This window comes from Chrysemys picta, chromosome 15 (genome assembly GCF_011386835.1).
Source record: "Chrysemys picta bellii isolate R12L10 chromosome 15, ASM1138683v2, whole genome shotgun sequence".
In the NCBI taxonomy this organism is placed as follows: domain Eukaryota; kingdom Metazoa; phylum Chordata; order Testudines; family Emydidae; genus Chrysemys; species Chrysemys picta.
In genome coordinates, this window is record NC_088805.1 from 13,996,401 (window position 1) to 14,014,864 (window position 18,464).

The 18,464-nt window shown below is 42.7% G+C and overlaps 1 protein-coding gene across 1 annotated transcript; it reads right to left on the reverse strand.

The window, feature by feature from the left end:
• Nucleotides 1–1,587: 1,587 nt before the first annotated feature.
• Nucleotides 1,588–18,067, reverse strand: DDX51 (DEAD-box helicase 51). Its single transcript, XM_005288568.3, has 16 exons — nucleotides 17,932–18,067; nucleotides 16,394–16,821; nucleotides 15,782–16,041; nucleotides 14,970–15,120; nucleotides 12,667–12,812; nucleotides 12,246–12,317; nucleotides 11,931–12,037; nucleotides 10,829–10,937; nucleotides 9,779–9,924; nucleotides 8,691–8,889; nucleotides 7,810–7,925; nucleotides 7,597–7,713; nucleotides 6,023–6,124; nucleotides 5,378–5,441; nucleotides 4,609–4,743; nucleotides 1,588–3,891 (listed from the first exon to the last, which is right to left on the reverse strand). Exons 1-16 carry the CDS (start codon nucleotides 17,952–17,954, stop codon nucleotides 3,865–3,867), a joined length of 2,202 nt encoding a protein of 733 aa, XP_005288625.1. The 5' UTR covers nucleotides 17,955–18,067; the 3' UTR covers nucleotides 1,588–3,864.
• Between the last annotated feature and the right edge of the window lie 397 nt (nucleotides 18,068–18,464).

Here is an 18,464-nt window from a genome sequence, read left to right on the forward strand (position 1 = left end):
AAAAGTGTAACAATCACTCCTGCACAGAACCCTGTTAGGAAATATTCTGGTTTACAGGTATGGAAACTGGGTTAGTTTATCTAAGCTGCTGCCAACCACAAATTATCTTGAGGATTCTACCTTGAGCAGGCCAGTGTGGTAGAAAATTGAAGTGAATTTCACATTTTCTCTCACCTCTCATAATGCCCAGTGCCATGTTAACAGACTTGAGCTCAACCCCACTGCTTACGTGGAGCTTATTGCAGAATTGGGTCCTTAGGCAGAACTCGACAGAAGTTCATTAATTCAAGTACAATGCACATTGGCTAAGGAAGGTATCACATAACTTTATTCCACATGGGCCTGTTTCATTGAGTTACTTCACCCCCCACCCATTTTCTCTTGGATTTATTTTAGCATTATATTTTTTTCTAATTGAAGTTGATAATATAGGGCCTGTGCCTGCACATGCGATTGCTTTCCAAGTACAAGGTACGTTTCCAGCACGGTGCACACGTTCCTTTAATTGGCGTGGAAGCTCCCCCTCACAATACCTTGACATTTTACCTCTAAAATGGAACCATATTTATAGATTCTTCTTAGCTTAACAAGTTCTGCTAAAGCTGTGCCAGGTCATTTGAAAGGACAGTCAATACCTGCAAGCACAAAGTGACAGGATCAGGCTTCAAATGCAAAAGCATTCCGAGCAGCCAATTGCAACAGCAAACAAGGTGGGAGACTTTGGCTCGTTTCATCAGGACTGTCTGTCTAAAAAAAAATTTAAATCAAGGCCAACAGTTTTATTATAATTTCAAAAGAGTACAGCTTATTGGGAGGATGCAGAGACAGGTGCCCATGGCCCTGTTCATATTAGATAACAGCTGAGCACTTGGAGAACTACATGCTTTTTCTTTACCATCACTGTCACTTCAGTAGTCAATATTGTGAAGTGTGTAATAGAAACAGCTGCTGTGCAGAGATTTGGGGGGGGGGGGGGATTAGCATGAAAGATGGTTTTAGCATTATGCAGGTGCTGTAAAAGGTATTGTATTCCCCCCTCCTTCTACAAAACTAGACCCCCCCCCATCAATTCAAGATAATTTAGTCACCCATCTTCACCCCCCACCCAAAAGCCCTATCCCTCACCTGCCTCCTTCATAGCTCCCCCCGCACACCCAGACCCACTTCTTTCTGGAAGCTTTCCAGGGCTGCCTTCCCCCATCCCACCAATGCTTGACTTTACTTCCACAAAGTTAGTTTGATTTTTTTTTAAAGCTAATATTAAACAATAACTCTCAAACCTGACATGCAAAAGGATACATGATCGTTTACTGTAGTTTTGAAATCCCCAGTTGTACTGTGTCTAATTTAAATTGCAAGCTCAAGGAGCAGGAACTTGTAATTGTTTGGAGAGCATCCTGCCCACCTCTTTCACTCTAAACATAATATCGGGCAGCTGAAATAATGTGTCAGAAAAAGGTTTGGAGCTAGCCAGACCCTTGCCAACAATCACATTAATGGTGTGTGTGTGTTCATGTTACAGGTGGTTTTATAATGTAAATAGTAGGGCTGTCAAACAATTAAAAAAAATAATCACGATTAATCGTAGTTAATAATAGAATGCCATTTATTTAAATATTTTTGGATGTTTTCTACATTTTCAAATATATTGATTTCAATTACAACACAGAATACAAAGTGTACAGTACTCACTTTATAATTTTTTTATGACAAGTATTTGTACTGTAAATTTTTTTTTCAATTCACCTAATACAAGTTCTGTTGTGTAATCTCTTTATCATGAAAGTTGAACTTACAAATGTAGAATTATGTACCAAAAAAACTGTATTCAAAAATAAAAATGTAAAATTTTACAGCCTACAAATCCACTCAGTCCTACTTCAGCCAATCTCTCAGACAAAAGTTTGATTACAATTTGCAGGAGATAATGCTGACCACTTCTTGTTTACGTCACCTGAAAGGGAGAACAAGTGTTCACATGGCACTGTTATAACCAGCGCCGCAAGGTATTTACGTGCCAGATGCGCTAAAGATTCATATGTCCCTTCATGTTTTAACCACCATTCCAGGGGACATGCGTCCATGGTTATAACGGGTTCTGCTTGATAACGACCCAAAACAGAGCGGATCGACATGTTCATTTTCATCATCATGAGTCAGATGCCACCAGCAGAAGGTTGATTTTCTTTTTTGGTGGTTCCCGTTCTGAAGTTTCCGTATCTGAGTGTTGCTCTTTTATGTCTTCTGAAAACATGCTCCACACCTCGTCTCTCTCAGATTTTGGACGGCACTTCAGATTCTTTAAACCTTGGGTCAAGGGCTGTAGCTATTTTTAGAAATCTCACATTGGTACCTTCTTTGCGTTTTGCCAAATCTGCTGTGAAAGTGTTCTTAAAATGAACAACATGTGCTGGGTCATCATCTGAGATTGGTATAACATGAAATATATGGCAGAATGCGGGTAAAACAGAACAGGAGACATACAATTCTCCCCCAAGGAGTTCAGTCACAAATGTAATTAACACATTAATTTTTTTAAACGAGCATGGAAGCACATCCTCTGGAATGGTGTCTGAAGCATGAAGGGGCATACGAATGTTTAGCGTATCTGACACGTAAATACCTTGCAATGCTGGCTACAAAACTGCCATGTGAATGCCTGTTTTTATTTTCAGGTGACATTGTAAACAAGAAGCGGGCAGCATTATCTCCTGCAAATTTTAATGAAACTTGTTTGTTTGAGCAATTGGCTGAAATAGGGTTGAGTGGACTTGTAGGCTCAAAAGTTTTACATTGTTTTATTTTTGAATGCAGTTATTTTTTTGTAAATAATTCTACATTTGTAAGTTCAGCTTTCATGATAAAGAGATTGCACTACAGTACTTGTATTAGGTGAATTGAAAAATACTATTTTTTGTTTTTTACAGTGCAAATATTTGTAATAAAAATAAAGTGATCACTGTACACTTTCTATTGTGTTGTAATTGAAATCAATATATTTGAAGAATGTAAAAAAAATCAAAAAATATTTAATAAATTTAAATTGGTATTCTATTAACAGTGCGATTACTCAAGATTAATTTGAGTTAATCACGTGAGTTAACTGCGATTAATTGACAGCCCTAGTAAATAGTAAAACTTCAGCATAATTAGTGGTGTAATTTAGATGGATAACACAGCTGGTGTTTCCAGCAGGAACTATGACCATGGGTCTGACTTGATAAAGGGGGAATAAAGGTTGATATGAGGGACCCAGGACAACGATTAGTTCACTCCAAAAACTCCTTTACCTACTCAGAACCATCCTTTACAAGAAAACAAAACCATATTTTTTAAAGTTACTCTTTATTTAAAAACTTAAGTCAGCCTGGAACAGTTCTTGAAATGGCAGCATTCTGCTAAATACATGGTATGGCTTTTGATGCATTTTGCAGATACAGATGGTGTGTCTGCAGCAAAGGAGAAGGAACAATTGTCTGCTGAAATGATCCACAGGCAAAGCCAAGAGGGGCCTGGCCCCATCAAATTTGATAAGTGGAAGCTCCATCAGATGCACATTCTAAGAAGGCAGGATGTTCTATTTACTGCTGGCAGTTTTCAATATACCAATAGGACAGGAGAGAGTGTTCCCGTTCAAAGAATATTTGTTCAAGCTGAGATGTGTTGCCAGTTCCCTCAGAATGGAAGGGGGCCGTACACACTCCTTGGGGTCCGCAATGCCTGTTGGCAAGACGACAATTTAGCCTTTGGACTAGGAGGCTGGGCAACTAATCCATCAGCTCTGGAGCTGCACTGTTACCGACACTTGCCATTAACAGCAAAATCGTGATCAGTCCTGGCCATGGAAAATATACACCAGTCTTCTCATGCTCGTTTCTGTGCTCGCTCATCCTGTTAAGACAAAGAAAGTGACTACAGATACTCAGAGCCTCGGTCACACAGATGTGCACAAACTGTACCAGGCAGCAATGCAGCAGAATCTGACAAATTTTCTTTCCCTTCTCTCCCACTTCCCCAGCACTACTTAAGTCCAGAAGCTGGACGCCAAAGCCATCTATTTTGCAGGGACAGGTCACCAATCTCGACTTTAGTTTTAGGATTCTCTACAAAGTACTAGAGCAGGAGCTTCCCCCCAGATCAGTTACAATGTGTGACTGCTCTTACGCTTAGCTGGTGAGGACACTGATGTTCTGTTTACAGATGAAAGCACTCCTTTCTAATAGAGGGTCAGCAAATGGAACTCCTTTTCCTTGAATGTTCAAAACATAGCTATGCAATTTGCAAGTTGGGTGTTTTGTGTCTCAAATTCTGATTTGGCAGAAGGTTCAGCCTCTGCATATAGTTACTCTGTCTTCCTCTTCCCAGCCCTCAAATCCCCAGTGCACTAGAGGAAATCAACAGATCTGCCGAAAGGCAGTAAAATACATAGTGCCTACTGTACTTTCAACACAGGGACCCTCTGTTCTCTACTGACTCAAGCATCTCAATAGATCTCCATGGTTAAGAGAAAAGACACTGAACACTAATTGATGTTCAAGTCTGCAGCAGGTTACAATGACCTTTTGTGCAGCTGAATTTTATACTGCAGCTCTTCACTGTTGCGGTTACCTTGACAGTTTTCTGGAGCTTGGACAGTGCTTCCTCATATTGCGGCAACAATGGCTTTAAATACTCGCTCTTCACCAGCTGCTTCTCCAGATCTGGGGTGCCAGCATCTCTCAGCATCTGCAAAAACTTCCGCTCCTGCACCGCAAACAGATACAGAAAATTAAAGGGAGGAGGAGACTCAGGAAAGTGGGTGTTGCCCCCTTCAACTTTTCACCACAACTGTCAGACCATGAGCCTGGGAAGTGAGCGAGTCTGGGCGGCTCCATCTAGTTTGGAAATTACTAATGAATAAAATTCACAACCAAATATAAGCTCAATTTTGAGAAGATCTAACTTTTATGCTTAAAAACTGGGTTTGCAATCTCCCCAAACTCCTGAATAACTCACACACGAGGCCTGGAATGCAACAGAGTTCCTAGGCTGGCCGGAAACCAAGGGTTCATTTTCAGCACTGGATGTGGAAGCTTAGGCATGCTGCTTTCATCAGTGTGTGAAGGGGGGCGGTGTGGCTACCTCCCTTCATGCGATGAGATATGCATAACTAAGAATTCATACTCAATACAGCCAAACCAGGACATCTTCACAACCAATGAAGAGTAATTAAGTAGTCTCTATGAAAAATGCGCTGTACAGATACCACTGAAGGGAAAGCACCTGTACACAGAACTAGACTGCACGTGACTGGATGGAGGAAAATTACAATAACCCCACTCCTCCTCACCACTCTGCTGTGCTTCACTTCAGAATTGCTGCCAGGACTATGACTCACCTGCACTTTCAGGAGCATGGTGAATGCTAATCCCACCTTGCCAGCTCGAGCTGTTCTTCCAACTCTGAAATCAGATAAAGGAGGCCAACCTCAATGTTGGTTTAACTGCCCATCTGTTCCCCCCTCAGCTGCAGCACATTCCTTCCCACCTTGCCCCAACAGGAGTTCTTGAAACCTGAAGAGGACTATTCAGATTATTTCTATAAGTACTATCAGTATAAGTAGGCCTCCTGTACATAAACACAAAAGATTAACGTTTCAGGGCTTGATCTTCAGAAGTGCTGACCCTACAGTCCTCATTGATTTCAACTGGAGTTGGGGCCCTCAGCACTTCTGAAAATCAGGCCATCAGTGTTTGGGACCGTCCAGGGCAATACCCACATTTCCTATAAATTAGGCCTGGTATAGTAGAAAGCAGCCCTAATTTAGAATGGCCTTGTGTCACTACAATGACTCTAAAGGCTTAATTTTGATTGAACAACTGCTTTCATATTGAACGAACAGCTCTATTGCAATGGAATTAAAAGCTTTTCACACCACATACTTTGTGTATGTGAAGAATACTTAAACGTCTAAAAAGCCATATCCAAAAGAGACGTTATAAGCTGAATTCACGTCTCTTCTTCGTATTCCTCATCCACTCACCGGTGAATATAAGTCCTGATGAACTGAGGGGCATCATAGTTTATCACACACTTCACTCCTTTAATGTCAATCCCTCGAGCAGTGGCATCTGTGCTGATTAACCTGTTTTATGTTTTAAAGAAAAGAACAAACTCGTAGTGTTAATTTCCAGGTCTGTTGCATGGCATAAAGCAATTGCCCAATGACACTGCAAATTCTGATAACTGGATACAGAGCAGCTCACAATATGTTACTAATCTCCCTCATCAAGCTAGCCAGACAATACAGAGGGCTGGGTCTTTGGAGCATAAGATAGCACCACGAATCACACCACAGATTAGCTATACCAGCCATATTAGACACCTGCGGGGAAAATCCATTCCAGTGATATACTAAGCACTTCTGGAGGCTTCTTTTCTATTGACATAAACAATGGCCCCATTGGGAGTTTCCAGGTTTGGTAGACACAGAGGATATTAGCAGCACTATATGTGGAATTTTTAGCCAGGTGACTCCTATCAAAGTAATTGGGAGCTAAATGCCCACAAACCATACTGAAAATGCACCCAAGTGTTCATGCTCAAAGCATTCAAAACAGGACAGCTGAACAGCCACTGCAAAGAGAGGTTTGTATTAAAAAATATGTATTTTAATATGTTTACCCTCTCATGAAAGGTTCTCAAGGACACTTGTCAGGCAATGAGTACTCAATGCCCTTATCAGCATTAAAGAAACTGAAGCACAAGATTAAGTGATATACCTCAGGTCACAGCAAAACAGTAACAGAGCTGGGAACAAAAATCTAGACAGTCAGTCTAGCAGGTTCTTGCTGTTATGAATAGAAGTAATGTAATCTAATAGCCCCGTAGTAAAGTGGCATCCATTTTTTATTATGTGCCAATAAAAACCTGATCTGCAGAAAGGCTCAGATTTTCAGAATTACACATGTGCTTTGTGCATTTACTGCCATTGCACATGACAAATGCCCATGCAACATAGCAGCTAGATTCTATGTGGCCATTTGCACACACAAGTAGCTCAACTGTACAAAAAAATTGCAGTAAATGCACACACAAATGCACCAGCATCTGCACATTCAGAAAACGTGAGTCTCAGGCTATGGCTACACTACAGAGCCTATAGCAGTGCAGATGCATTGCTGTAATGCTCCTAGTGCAGATGCTCTAAGCTGATGGAGAAGGCTTTCCCATCAACTTAATTACTCCAACTCCTGTGAGCGACGGTAGCTATGTCTGCGGGAGAAGCTCTCCCGCCAATGTAGCGCTGTCTAAATCGATGCTTATGTCAATGTAACTTGTGTTGCTCAGGGAGATGCTTATTCACATTCCTGAGCGACATAACTTATACCAAAGTACGCTGTAGTGTGTACATAGCCTAAGCCTCCCACTCAGTTCACAAGTTGGATTTTGTAAGCTCAGTTTTGCAGATGAGTTTGTTTTATTACATACATGTTTCTACTACTCTCTCTCTACACTGGAAGTAGCCTGGGTTATTACCGGAGCCCGCCCCCCCCCCCCCCCCCCCCCAAAAAAAAACCCCAAACACACATACACACACTCATCTGAGACACTCACAGTTGTATCTTCCCCTGTTCAAACTCCTTCAGGGTCCTCTGTCTCTCACTTGGAGTCAACCAGGAAGAGAACTCAGCTACATTCACTCCACCAAAGGCTCGAATCAGTAAGAACAATCTATTTGGAAGTGGGTGGGGAGATAAAACAGAGTCATGAATTTACCCAATTGACTTATACAGGTACACATAGTCAGTACCCCATCAATGAACTCACCTGTGGGAAGTCTGCTTGGAATTGGTAAAACAGAGCACCCGGGTGAATTTCATTCTCAGCATGAAATACAAGAGGAACAAAGGTTTGGAATTCAGGTTACAGGGCACATAATATTGCTGCAAGGGACAGAGAAGAAACAGTAAATTTTAAAAATGTTGCTCTTCACATGGACTCTTCTCCCAAACCTATTTATCCGAGCTTCTTTCTTACTTACAAACCCATTCACTATTACAGATAACTGATCCCACAGTGCCATCTCCTTTGGGACAAGTCATGCAGGGAAGGTAACATGGTCTAGTGGAGACAACACAGGACCGAGGCAGGAGATCTGTGTTCTAGTCTTGTCTCTGTCACTGATGCACGGTGCAGAGTCAGGCAAAATAACACTGTGCCTCAATTTCCTAATCTCTAAAAGAAGATAATGATGTATACTTGTCTTTGCTACATACTTGTGGTCTACATCTGGAAAGTGTGATCTAAGCGCTATGTATTACTCTTATCTTATTATCGCACTCCTTAGTGATGGTGCTGGTCATCCTCTTTTAAAGGAGTATCTGTGTAAAAAAGCCCTGTTCTGAGATGAAGGACAGGTGACAATCCATCAATAGGTATGCATGTGTAGGTCCTACTTATGTAGGTCTATCTGTTCCCTTAACCATTTCTCCTCCTGATCCTCAGTAATGCAAGACTGCCTGGGGAAGAAATGCTTTTATTCATGGGATAAAATTAAGGGGAAAATGTAACCACATTTCCACAAGCAGATCAAGCTGCTTTGAGTCTGATATGTTCTTCAGATGTAACCTATTCAAACTCCTTCCCTCTTGGAAAGCTGCCCAGCAAGATACCTTCCATGGCTGCAAGAGGATAAATCACCTTCTTACCGAAAGTCCCTCGGGGAGAGTGTATTTCTTTTCAGCATCCTGTTCTGTTTCTGTCCCAGCTGTGACAGCTCGTTTCTCAGAGTAGACAGATGTGAAGAGGCGAGGCTGGTACAAGCCCAGCTGCTGCAGTTTCTCTGGGTTCCGAGTCAGTGTGGCTGAGAACAGCAACTTCTGTAGTGGTATCTGGGGACAGCAGGTGCTGAGACAGAGAGCGTGCAGGCATTGAGCATTAGGGCAGACAGGAGGAATGTCACATTTTATTCCTCCCCTTTAACATCATCTGAAAAATTTGAGAAGTCATTAACTCTTCCTGGAACTCTCTTCCTCACCCAATCCACTTTCTACAAGTCACTTTGCAACCCCCTGCCCCTTTAAGCTTTCTTATACTGCTAGTGCTCTAATTAGTTCAAAGCAGTTAATATCAACTAAAAAAACCACCACACCCCTGTAAGCCCCCCATCCTTCCCCCAGTGCATGCACCAGCTTCCCAAGTGACCAGGCAATCTTTTGTGTCTTCACCTTGGTCCTAACCCCAACCCCTCCTTCAGTTTTCTCCTCCTGTTGTTCTGTCTTAACCCTGTTCTGGGCAGGTAACCTGCCAGTATGTATTCTGTGAAAGGCCATGTACGTCTATGGTGCTACACTGAAACAGCAGTTACAGATGAATAGCTCAGGGGTGGTCCAGCAAACATTCTCCCAATCTCCTTATAGGGGAGCTATGATAGTTCTGGTGCAACTCAGTCAGCTATAAAAACATAGCGATTGGTCCTCGAAGTTTTGTGCATTTTTACTTTCTTTAATGCCACCCTAATCTAGCTGGAGAAAGGATCAATTGATCAAGATGGTAAAGCTTACTTTAAAAAGCATGGGTCAATTCCTAGCATCAGCTCTTTGCCATCTGCATTTTCAAGCCACTGAAAACCAGCAGACTTGATTAGCGGTATGTTTTCTAACTGAATGAGTATTGGAGTGTACACAACAATCAACATCCAAATGGAGAGGACAATAAAACACCAGCACTGAATAGAGGGATAACCTGGAGTCCTCCTCTGTAGTACTGATTCAGCAGAGTGTCTTTTCCAAGTTACCTGGCTGCCGTTACGGGTCCCGGTTCTGTCCTCTGGAAAAGCATGTTGGTGCCAGAGTCCTCTTCGGCTCGGAACACTGCTTTTACCACTTGATGCAGCCAGTTCTGGTGCATGTCATCTATCATACGGTCAGCTTCATCTATAATCTGCACTCAGACAGAAACAGCCCTTGTTGTTAGGCTCTTTTTGGTGCTGCAGCTTTCCTCCTACATACATTAAACCCCACTCTTTATAACAGGCAGAAGACATTTCTGCTTGGGATAAACAAATGATAGAAGGGAGTGTGCACATGCATGCGCACACACACACACACACACACACTATCCTTGTGTATATGCATAAATTTCTAATCAGCCAAACTATCTAGCTTTAAAAAAAAAAGAGAGCAGAGTTTTAATATAGGAGTTGAATCCTACATTTGGGTCCTTGCATAGACATCTAAATACCGGATAGATAGATTCCAAGGCCAGAAGGGACCATTGTGATCATCTAGTCTGACCTCCTGTATAACAAAGAACTTCTCCAAAATAATTCTTAGATCATATCTTTTAGAAAAAGATCCAATCTTGTCTTACAGTATTCAGTGGCCAAACCGAAGGGCGACCTTTAGTCCCCTATGAAAAATAGATTTGATTTCACTTAAATCCATTAGCTAATAAACACCACATGGCTTTAAATTACATAAGGGAAATCAGATCTTCAACACCATGAATAAATAAGGCACCAAACAAATGTGGCCCCAGTGCATACTCCGATATACTGGTGAGTTATTATAAATTTGATAATTTACTGTGAAATCTTGGTTTTGATTGTTGAAGTTAGACCCGTTAAGTTTTATTTTTGTAGATTTTTCCCCTCCAGGTGTTTACATAAAATGCCTTTTCTGGAGGCAGATACTAGGATTAGATGGACCAATAATCTGAATGGCATGGCAGTTCCTATACACAGATGTGTATATGCACCAGGAGTACAAAAAGATGTAGAGTAGGAATTATAGACACAAAGAGCCTTGTGACAGTCAGCTCAGTAGATCGGATTGTTTTAACTCACCAGAAAGCGAAGTTGTCTCAGGCTGAACCCTGGAGTCTGGTCAATATGATCCACAAGTCGTCCAGGTGTGGCCACAATGATATCAGCCAGACTGCAGTAACCCATCACTCTGAAAAGACAAATGTCCTGTCACCAAGCTGCTTACTGCTGTGCACAGTATAGTGGGGTCAATGTAACACGTTTCTGTGACCAATGAGTACCTGGTTTGCTTTTCTTCCCTTTCTCACTTCACTTAATTGAGGAATAAGAAGTCAAATATACCATTTAAATTAAAGAATGTGTATGTAGGATACTCGAGGCCATGCTGTGCTCTGGAGAGCTGAGATGGAGAACTAGCTTATTTCAGACAGATTTGGCGAATGCTTCACGGCTAAATCATTGGAAATTATCTGGTGTGTAACCCTTTTTTAGCCAGTGTTATAATATGGGCTGCAGGCCATCACCATTGCCCCAATCCCAGGTTCTCTTAGAAGCAGTTATGTCTGTGTTGAGAACCTAACTGCAAAGATAAAATAAGAGGACAGAACTGAAACCCACGCCGAATAAACAGCAAACCTACAAAGCAGCCACTGGAGAACAAAAGAGTTTCCTGGGGCAGTGGTTAAAAAAACCAATCAGCTCTGGAAAGAGACAGATCTTATAACACCAGACAAGAGCAGAAAGCACTAAGTGCTAAGGATCCCAGTAAGGAGGGACGTCCTCCACCTTTCCAATTTCATGATCAATTTGATTTCTGAAGGTGTAACTGACAAACAAAGCCACTTCTTCCCCCAACCCCGAGTGGGCTGCTGATCCCAAGGACAGACTCTATTGTGTAAGTAGCAGTTTGTACTCAAAGTCACAGGTAATATGTTTCTATCCTACTAAAGCTAACAAAGCTTTAGTAATTGTAGCTACTCCCAGAAAACGCTGCTCCTAGCATTCTGGCAAACAGAGATTTTAAACAATATCTAGTATATGAACCTATTGTTCAGAAAAACTAACATGTGATGCAACCTAACATGTGATGCAATAGCCTACACTTCAACCTCTCCATGCACTGAAATAAGGGGTTGAGACATCTGAGCTGTAAAACATTATCCAAAAAAAATATTTAACCTACGTTCTCTGGACAAGAGTCTCTTGCTCCTTCCCGAAAGATTTCTGCCCAGTAACCAAAACAACCTTCAGACCTGTCCCATCAGTGTAGATGTTGAATACTTTACTCACCTGCAGAGGGGAGATGCGATTGGTTAGCTACTTTGACAGTTGTTTATGACGATGCTTTCTATTATGTTAGCCAGCATCAAACCCAGTTAGTCTTCAACCTACTTCACATGGTAGAAATCACATGTGTTCGGGCAGTGAGTTTAAAGCACCAGCCTTTCACTTGACTTAAATTCAGCTCAGAGAAAGGGAGGAAAAAAAAGTCTCTTACCTGCTGTGCCAGTTCTTTGGTGGGCAAAACTGCCAGAGCTCGCACCTGGCAAACCACTCGTTCTAACAGAGCCTGCCAAAACAAAGGCCAAATGAGCACTTGAAAGCTAGTGGCGTCTCTGTGCACAGTCTGGGCAAGTGGGCGGCATCCTAATAATATCCCAACATTTACTAATTCATTTATTCCCTGCTGTCTTCCTCAACCCCTCACATTATGTTCTTTGGCCACAAAAGCTGGATGGGGCACTGAAGTTAATGGGAATTGTATCTAGGCAACTCTGAAGTTCTAAGCCTCAGTGCTTTTGTTGGTGTTTCTTCCCGACTTTCTTACCTACCTCAAGAGGCTTCCATTTTACAGCCCTGCTGAGAAACAAAGGCAACTGTGGCCCTCTGTTACAACTCTACGCCTTGGTTGAACTCACCTGTACCACAGGGATGACGAAAGACAGTGTTTTACCACTGCCTGTAGGGGCCGAGACACAGATATCGCTGGGCTGGTATCCTCCCCTCCCTACCAAAAAGCCACTGGACGCATTCTCCAAAATGGCAGGAATCACCTCTCCCTGAACTGAGCAAAAAGAAAATGAGGATCAGTAAAAGGCAATAACTGGGCCAAAGTCTATCCGTCAAATGCTATTAAAAACTGTACAAGGTCATCTCTTTCTATGTCTTGGAAAGCCTTGTGTTCTCCCTGCTGTTAAGTTAGGGTTCCTGGTGCGAATATGGAAGATCTAGAGTTCAAAAGAGTTCTTCACTACTCGGGGGAACCCCAATTCATTTTAGGGAAGCTGTTTCACATCCTTTCAGCAGGGTCTTTAACTGGCTATAAACCAAAGATTAAATCAATTTGTTGTTTCTGAAAGTGAGCCCTGACTAGATCTAAGCAATGATTATGTGGGTTTCCCTATACAAGTGATTCAGCTGTCCCTAAATCCAAACTTCGCACCCCCTTGTAGCTCACTATGTCATTTTGTCTTGTTTGCATATGTATCAAGGTGATGAAAGTGTGAACAGAATGATCTTAGGCAGGAGTTTAACAAGAATAACCACTTAACTATTTAGTATTTTTTAAAATCTTCCTTTCACTGAGAGACAGCACAGAGCCTGTTCCTTCCAGGCTGAGGGCAGCTGTGTACTCTCTGCCTAAAAAGATGGTTCTTGCTCTCATCTGGAGCTAGTCCTGCAAGGGGCTAAATGCTCCCAAGTCATGTCAACTTCAGTGGGAGCTGATGGTGCCCAGCTTCCTGTAGCTCTGGGTCCTTGAGGAGACGTTACAAATGAAGCAAGAGCAAATTAGTCAGGACAAAAGCTTTGACTGCGACCTGTGACTTTTCCCTTCTCCTTCGGAGAGCTCTGGCTTATTAGCCAACTTTGAACTAAATATCCACTAACAAATCATCTATGAGCCTCTTCCTCACAGCATATTCTGTATTAGTTTTATATTGCATCTATTGATCAAGAACAGCATAAGCAGTAAATTATTGAACTTATGTCCTGCCAGTGTATACTATAAACTGAAGACAAGGGGTTCTGGACCTCAAAGTATAAGAGTCTGTGATTGACCTAAGGAGAGTAATTGAGGATAGCATACCAGCAACTCATTCCACTTTGCTATGTGTCCTAGCACAGCAAAATATTAAATAGTAAAATAATTTAAAAGAGAAAACGTCTGAGCTAGATCTGCAGTTCTTTGATGGTCTTCCGATGCAGATTAAGCCCTGATAAATCCAGATCACAAATGTAATTAGTTAAGTCTTTAAAAGTGAAAGGTTAATGCACTAACCCATTGTAATAATTCTACGTTTGTTTTAATTCCTTTGTCTTAATCAAATCAACAATGTGCAATATACATGCTACCAATAAGACCTTCCAGTGGAGAGTTTACAGAGGTTTGTCCCTACCTAGCATATATCATAACCTCTACGTATACACCAGGGGTGGCCAACCTGTGGCTCCGGAGCCACATGTGGCTCTTCAGAAGTTAATATGCAGCTCCTTGTATAGGCACCGACTCTAGGGCTGCTACAGGCGCCAACTTTCCAATGTGCTGGGTGGTGCTCACTGCTCAACCCCTGGCTCTGCCACAGGCCCTGCCCCCACTCCAGCCCTTCCCACCCCCTCCTCTGAATCTGACGTGCCCTCGCTCCTCTCCCTCCCGCCCAGAGCCTCCTCCACACCACAGAACAGCTGATTGGGAGGTGTGGGGAGGGGGCGAGAGGCGATGATTGGTGTGGCTGCTGGTGGGCGGGAGCTGATGGGGGGCTGCTGATGTGTTACTGTGACTCTTTGGCAATGTACATTGGTAAATTCTGGCTCCTTCTCAGGGTCAGGTTGGCCACCGTTATACATAGTAATACCGCAGCTCCACCTGGTGTCCAAGTATGGAACAGCAAGTTTTTTCTAAGATCGATCAGTCTCCATCCAGCTCTGGTAGTGAAGATGACTGGTCCCTAAGTAACCACTTAATTTAAAGTTAAAAAATCCACACCACTCTGGCTAAAGTATCATATTCTTGTCAGCTTTTGGGAAATTTTGGAATTTGTTTCCGGTCTCCCCCCCCCCCCGTCCCCCCCCCAAAGAATCACTCATCTCCAGCGTTCCCCACAGCCCTGATTTTCTAATAAGTTTTTTATATCCTATACAAACACACAAATTGAGCTGTTTGAATAATGGAGAAGTTAGCTGATTTTAAAAAAACCAAAACCAAACCAAATATTAAAGGTACCTGGGAAAAAAGACTCAATTCCATTCATTTGCAGCTTCTTTAGCAATTTGGGATGGATTCCTGCAACATCCTGGATTGGAACTAGGTTCTCTTTTATGCGTTTATGGACCAGCTTGGGTTGAGCAAGCCACTGTGGTAGGATGGGCTGAACCTGGAAACAAAAAGTGAATGAACCCTGAAATAGATTCTCAGCAACCCGCCTGAAACTGAAGTTCCTTTAATGCAGGGGAAAAAGTTAGTGTAACACAATCAGTAACTAATTAATATTCAGCATTTTTAAAATTATCATCATTGTGGCAAGATTTTATGCCTTAAGAGGATACGAACTTTTCTGTAGAAAATGGTAACATATTGTCCCAAAGTAACACACAAGCAGCAAGTTACAGGCTTGAAGATAGGCCAAAACTGTGCATCTCTGCACTTGTACAATTAAACATTTAGTATCTGCACGAAGAGTTTTCAGGATTGGGACCTTATGCACTGACCATACCATTAAAAAAATGAAAAACGGTAAAACACTTGAAGAGCAAATTGAAATGAAAGGTCAGTCAACCATGTATTATATATCAGGATTAAATTTAAAACAATGCTGAATGTATCAAGAAGACTGTATAGTCAATAACATTGTTTTATTTTTTGTGTACTTTATCCTTTATAGGAAAAATAAATTTATTTAGAAAGGCTAGTAAGCCATGTATTAATGAAATGATTTTTACCATAAGCCTGACAATGCTATATATAAAGCATGTTAGAATACTCCTTCTCTCACCCAAATAACATAATCAGAACAAAATCCCTGGCTAGTTGGTTACCTTCTGTACTGCTCTTCTGTCAGACCCTCCCAAAACCAACGAACTAGAGGGCGGCAGTGTTGCTTTTTCATTCAAAGTAGGTATGCACACTTTCTCCTTTGTGCTTTGATTCCCTTTAACTTCTTCACTCCTGTCTTTCTCCGCAATTTCAGCTCCATTTGTCTCAACTTCTGTTGAAATGTCCCTCTCCTTCTTCCTCTTAGCTTTGTCTCTCTTCAAATTACTTTTATTTTCCTGTTGTCTATTGTTTTCGTCAAGATCTGAAATTTTGGTAGAAGGAATAAAATGCTAAAAATCAGACAGTGAGACAGAAAAAAAAAAGGAAGTATCTTTACTAATTAGGGTTTCCAGGATCTAAAAATCCACCTACATTCTCATCTCTCTTTCCAACCCTAAGGTTGAATGTAGCTCTAACTGCCGTTTGGCACTGTTAAATGAGTGGTTAACTTTCCATACTTATGTGCATGCCCCCCTACCCTCACACACCAATTTTCAGGTTCCAGTTGTAAACCAGAACCAGAAGTTCAGAATTTTTCACTTTCTTCTAAAATAAAAAATAATTTGACATTGAATTTTAACAATTAAATCCTACAATTTCAGTTTTGTTTTCACCTGCTTCAATTTTCTTTTGAGATAGACTTGATTTTTTCCCATTTTCATTTTTTTTCTTCTTAGCTGGAATGTAGCCATTGGCAGCCTCACCAGCTAGGCCAGAATCTGCCCCTGCCAAAGGCTTCTCAGAATCACTGCTCACTTGGTGGTTCTTCCTCAGCTTCTTTTCCCCTTCTCCACAGGAACCCTCACCGCTGTGTCCTCTCTTCCTCTTTTTTGCTTCTCTCTGATATTCATTTTCAGAATCAAATCCAGAGTGTTTGAGCTTTTGGTGGAGTTCATTTCCTGTTTTCTTTTGTTTTAATTCATCAGAAGGCAAAAGCACCTGCTGCTGCTTTTTCAGTTGCCTGGCTCTAGCTTGTTCACGCAGCCGTTCTAACAGGGCCTGTGACCTGTCCTCAGTAGCATCCTCCTCACCACCAAGGTATCTGAATGTTTCACAAATAAAACACTTTAAACATACCATAGCAAACACTATAACAAAGCTATAACCACCTTTTTCACATCTTTACTGGCAGAGAAAAGGCAACAAAATCCAGTTTCAGTTAACTAGATACTGTAAGAAGGCACAGTAATCTAGTCCAGTGGCTCTCAATCTTTCCAGACTACTGTATCCCTTTCAGGAGTCTGATTTGTCTTGCGTACCCCCCACGTTTCACCTCACTTAAAAACTATTTGTTTGTAAAATCAAACATAAAAATTCAAAAGTCAAAGCACGCTATTACCAAAACATTGTTTACTGTCTCACTTTTACCGTATAATTATAAAATAAATCAATTTGAATACAAATATTGAACTTACATTTCCACATGTAGTATATAGAGCTATATAAACAAGTCATTGTAAGAAATTTTTGTTTGTACTGACTTCACTAGTGCTTTTTATGTAGCCTATTGTAAAACTACGTAAATATCTAGATGAGCTGACATACCCCCTGGAAGACACTTGTGTACCTCCAGGGGTACATGTACCTCTGGTTAAGAAGCACTGCTCTAGTCTACATCTTTGCAGCCAATGAAGAATACTTCCTTTTGTATTCTCATATTAACCATAGCAATACAGGTATTTAAACCAAAGTCTTATGACTGTAGTGAAAATATTGAAAACATGACAGAGGTGCAGCCTGAAGGCTCCAAAACCTGACAGCAAACTACAAGAACTCATTACTTAAGACGAACCAGGATTTTTAAGACAATCTCGTGATTCGGGGGGTGGGGGGTGCCTACTGGTTTGTGTGTTTGGGTGGGGAATGGAGGGGACCCCCTTCATGTAACGTGGATGAGTTACAGGAGTGACGCTGCGTTACAAATCCCTGCCCACAGCCTGGCACAGCAGTAACGCGCCCCCCCCCCCCCCCCCCCCCCCCAGCTGAGCCTGTCTGCTCCACACCCACTGGAGCCCACGAGGGGCGGGCGAGCAGACGGTCCCCAGCAGCGCCGCCCCTCCCCCAACACACGTGGGCCTGTCCGCCGCCACCTCCTCTCTACGCGCCACTTCCCCGCGCGGGCTCCATTCTTCTCCCCCCCTTTCCCGCTTACCTGTTGATGCGGAAAAGCGCCATGGTACCCCGGCTCCACTTCCGGATCCCGCACCTCCCCCCCGCCCCGCTACTCGCGCGCTCAGATGACGTCAGCCGGCGCAGCAGTTACGTTTGCGACCGAGGGGACCATAGAGATGTGCACAGCTAGAGTGCCAGGCAGCCGCCATCGCCCCCTACAGCCTGGGAAGCGCAAAGGGGCAGCTGGTGCCTTTGGGCACCTCAGCCTGGCTCCGCCCTAGGCCTCGCCTGGCAAGGGCAGCCCTTTAATCTGCCTCAGGCTCTGGCCGCCTCTCAGAGTGTACACCCCAGCCAAGGAGTGTCCCTGAACAGCCCCCTCCTCTCCACCAGGCCTGGACACACCTCAGCTGGCAGCCTCCTAAGGCACAGGCTGGTCACCCCTAAAGAGCCCCGCTGGGGTCTGGGGCTGGGCAGCAACATCAAGTAGCACCAGGGGTCTTGTCCCCATCCCAGCTGGTAGCTCTCTGCTGGCCCTTGGCGTAATGGCTGCTGGTGAGACGAGACCCTGGGTTG

Bases quoted from the DNA above. Each gene is read 5' to 3' on its own strand.
- DDX51 (XM_005288568.3), bottom strand. From the start codon at position 17,954: ATGGCGCTTTTCCGCATCAACAG. The intron at 7,714-7,809 runs GTGAGTTCATTG...ACTTCCAAATAG, and splicing joins TCCAAGCAGACTTCCCACAG to ATTGTTCTTACTGATTCGAG. The intron at 5,442-6,022 runs GTGAGTGGATGA...ATCTGATTTCAG, and splicing joins ATCAGGACTTATATTCACCG to AGTTGGAAGAACAGCTCGAG.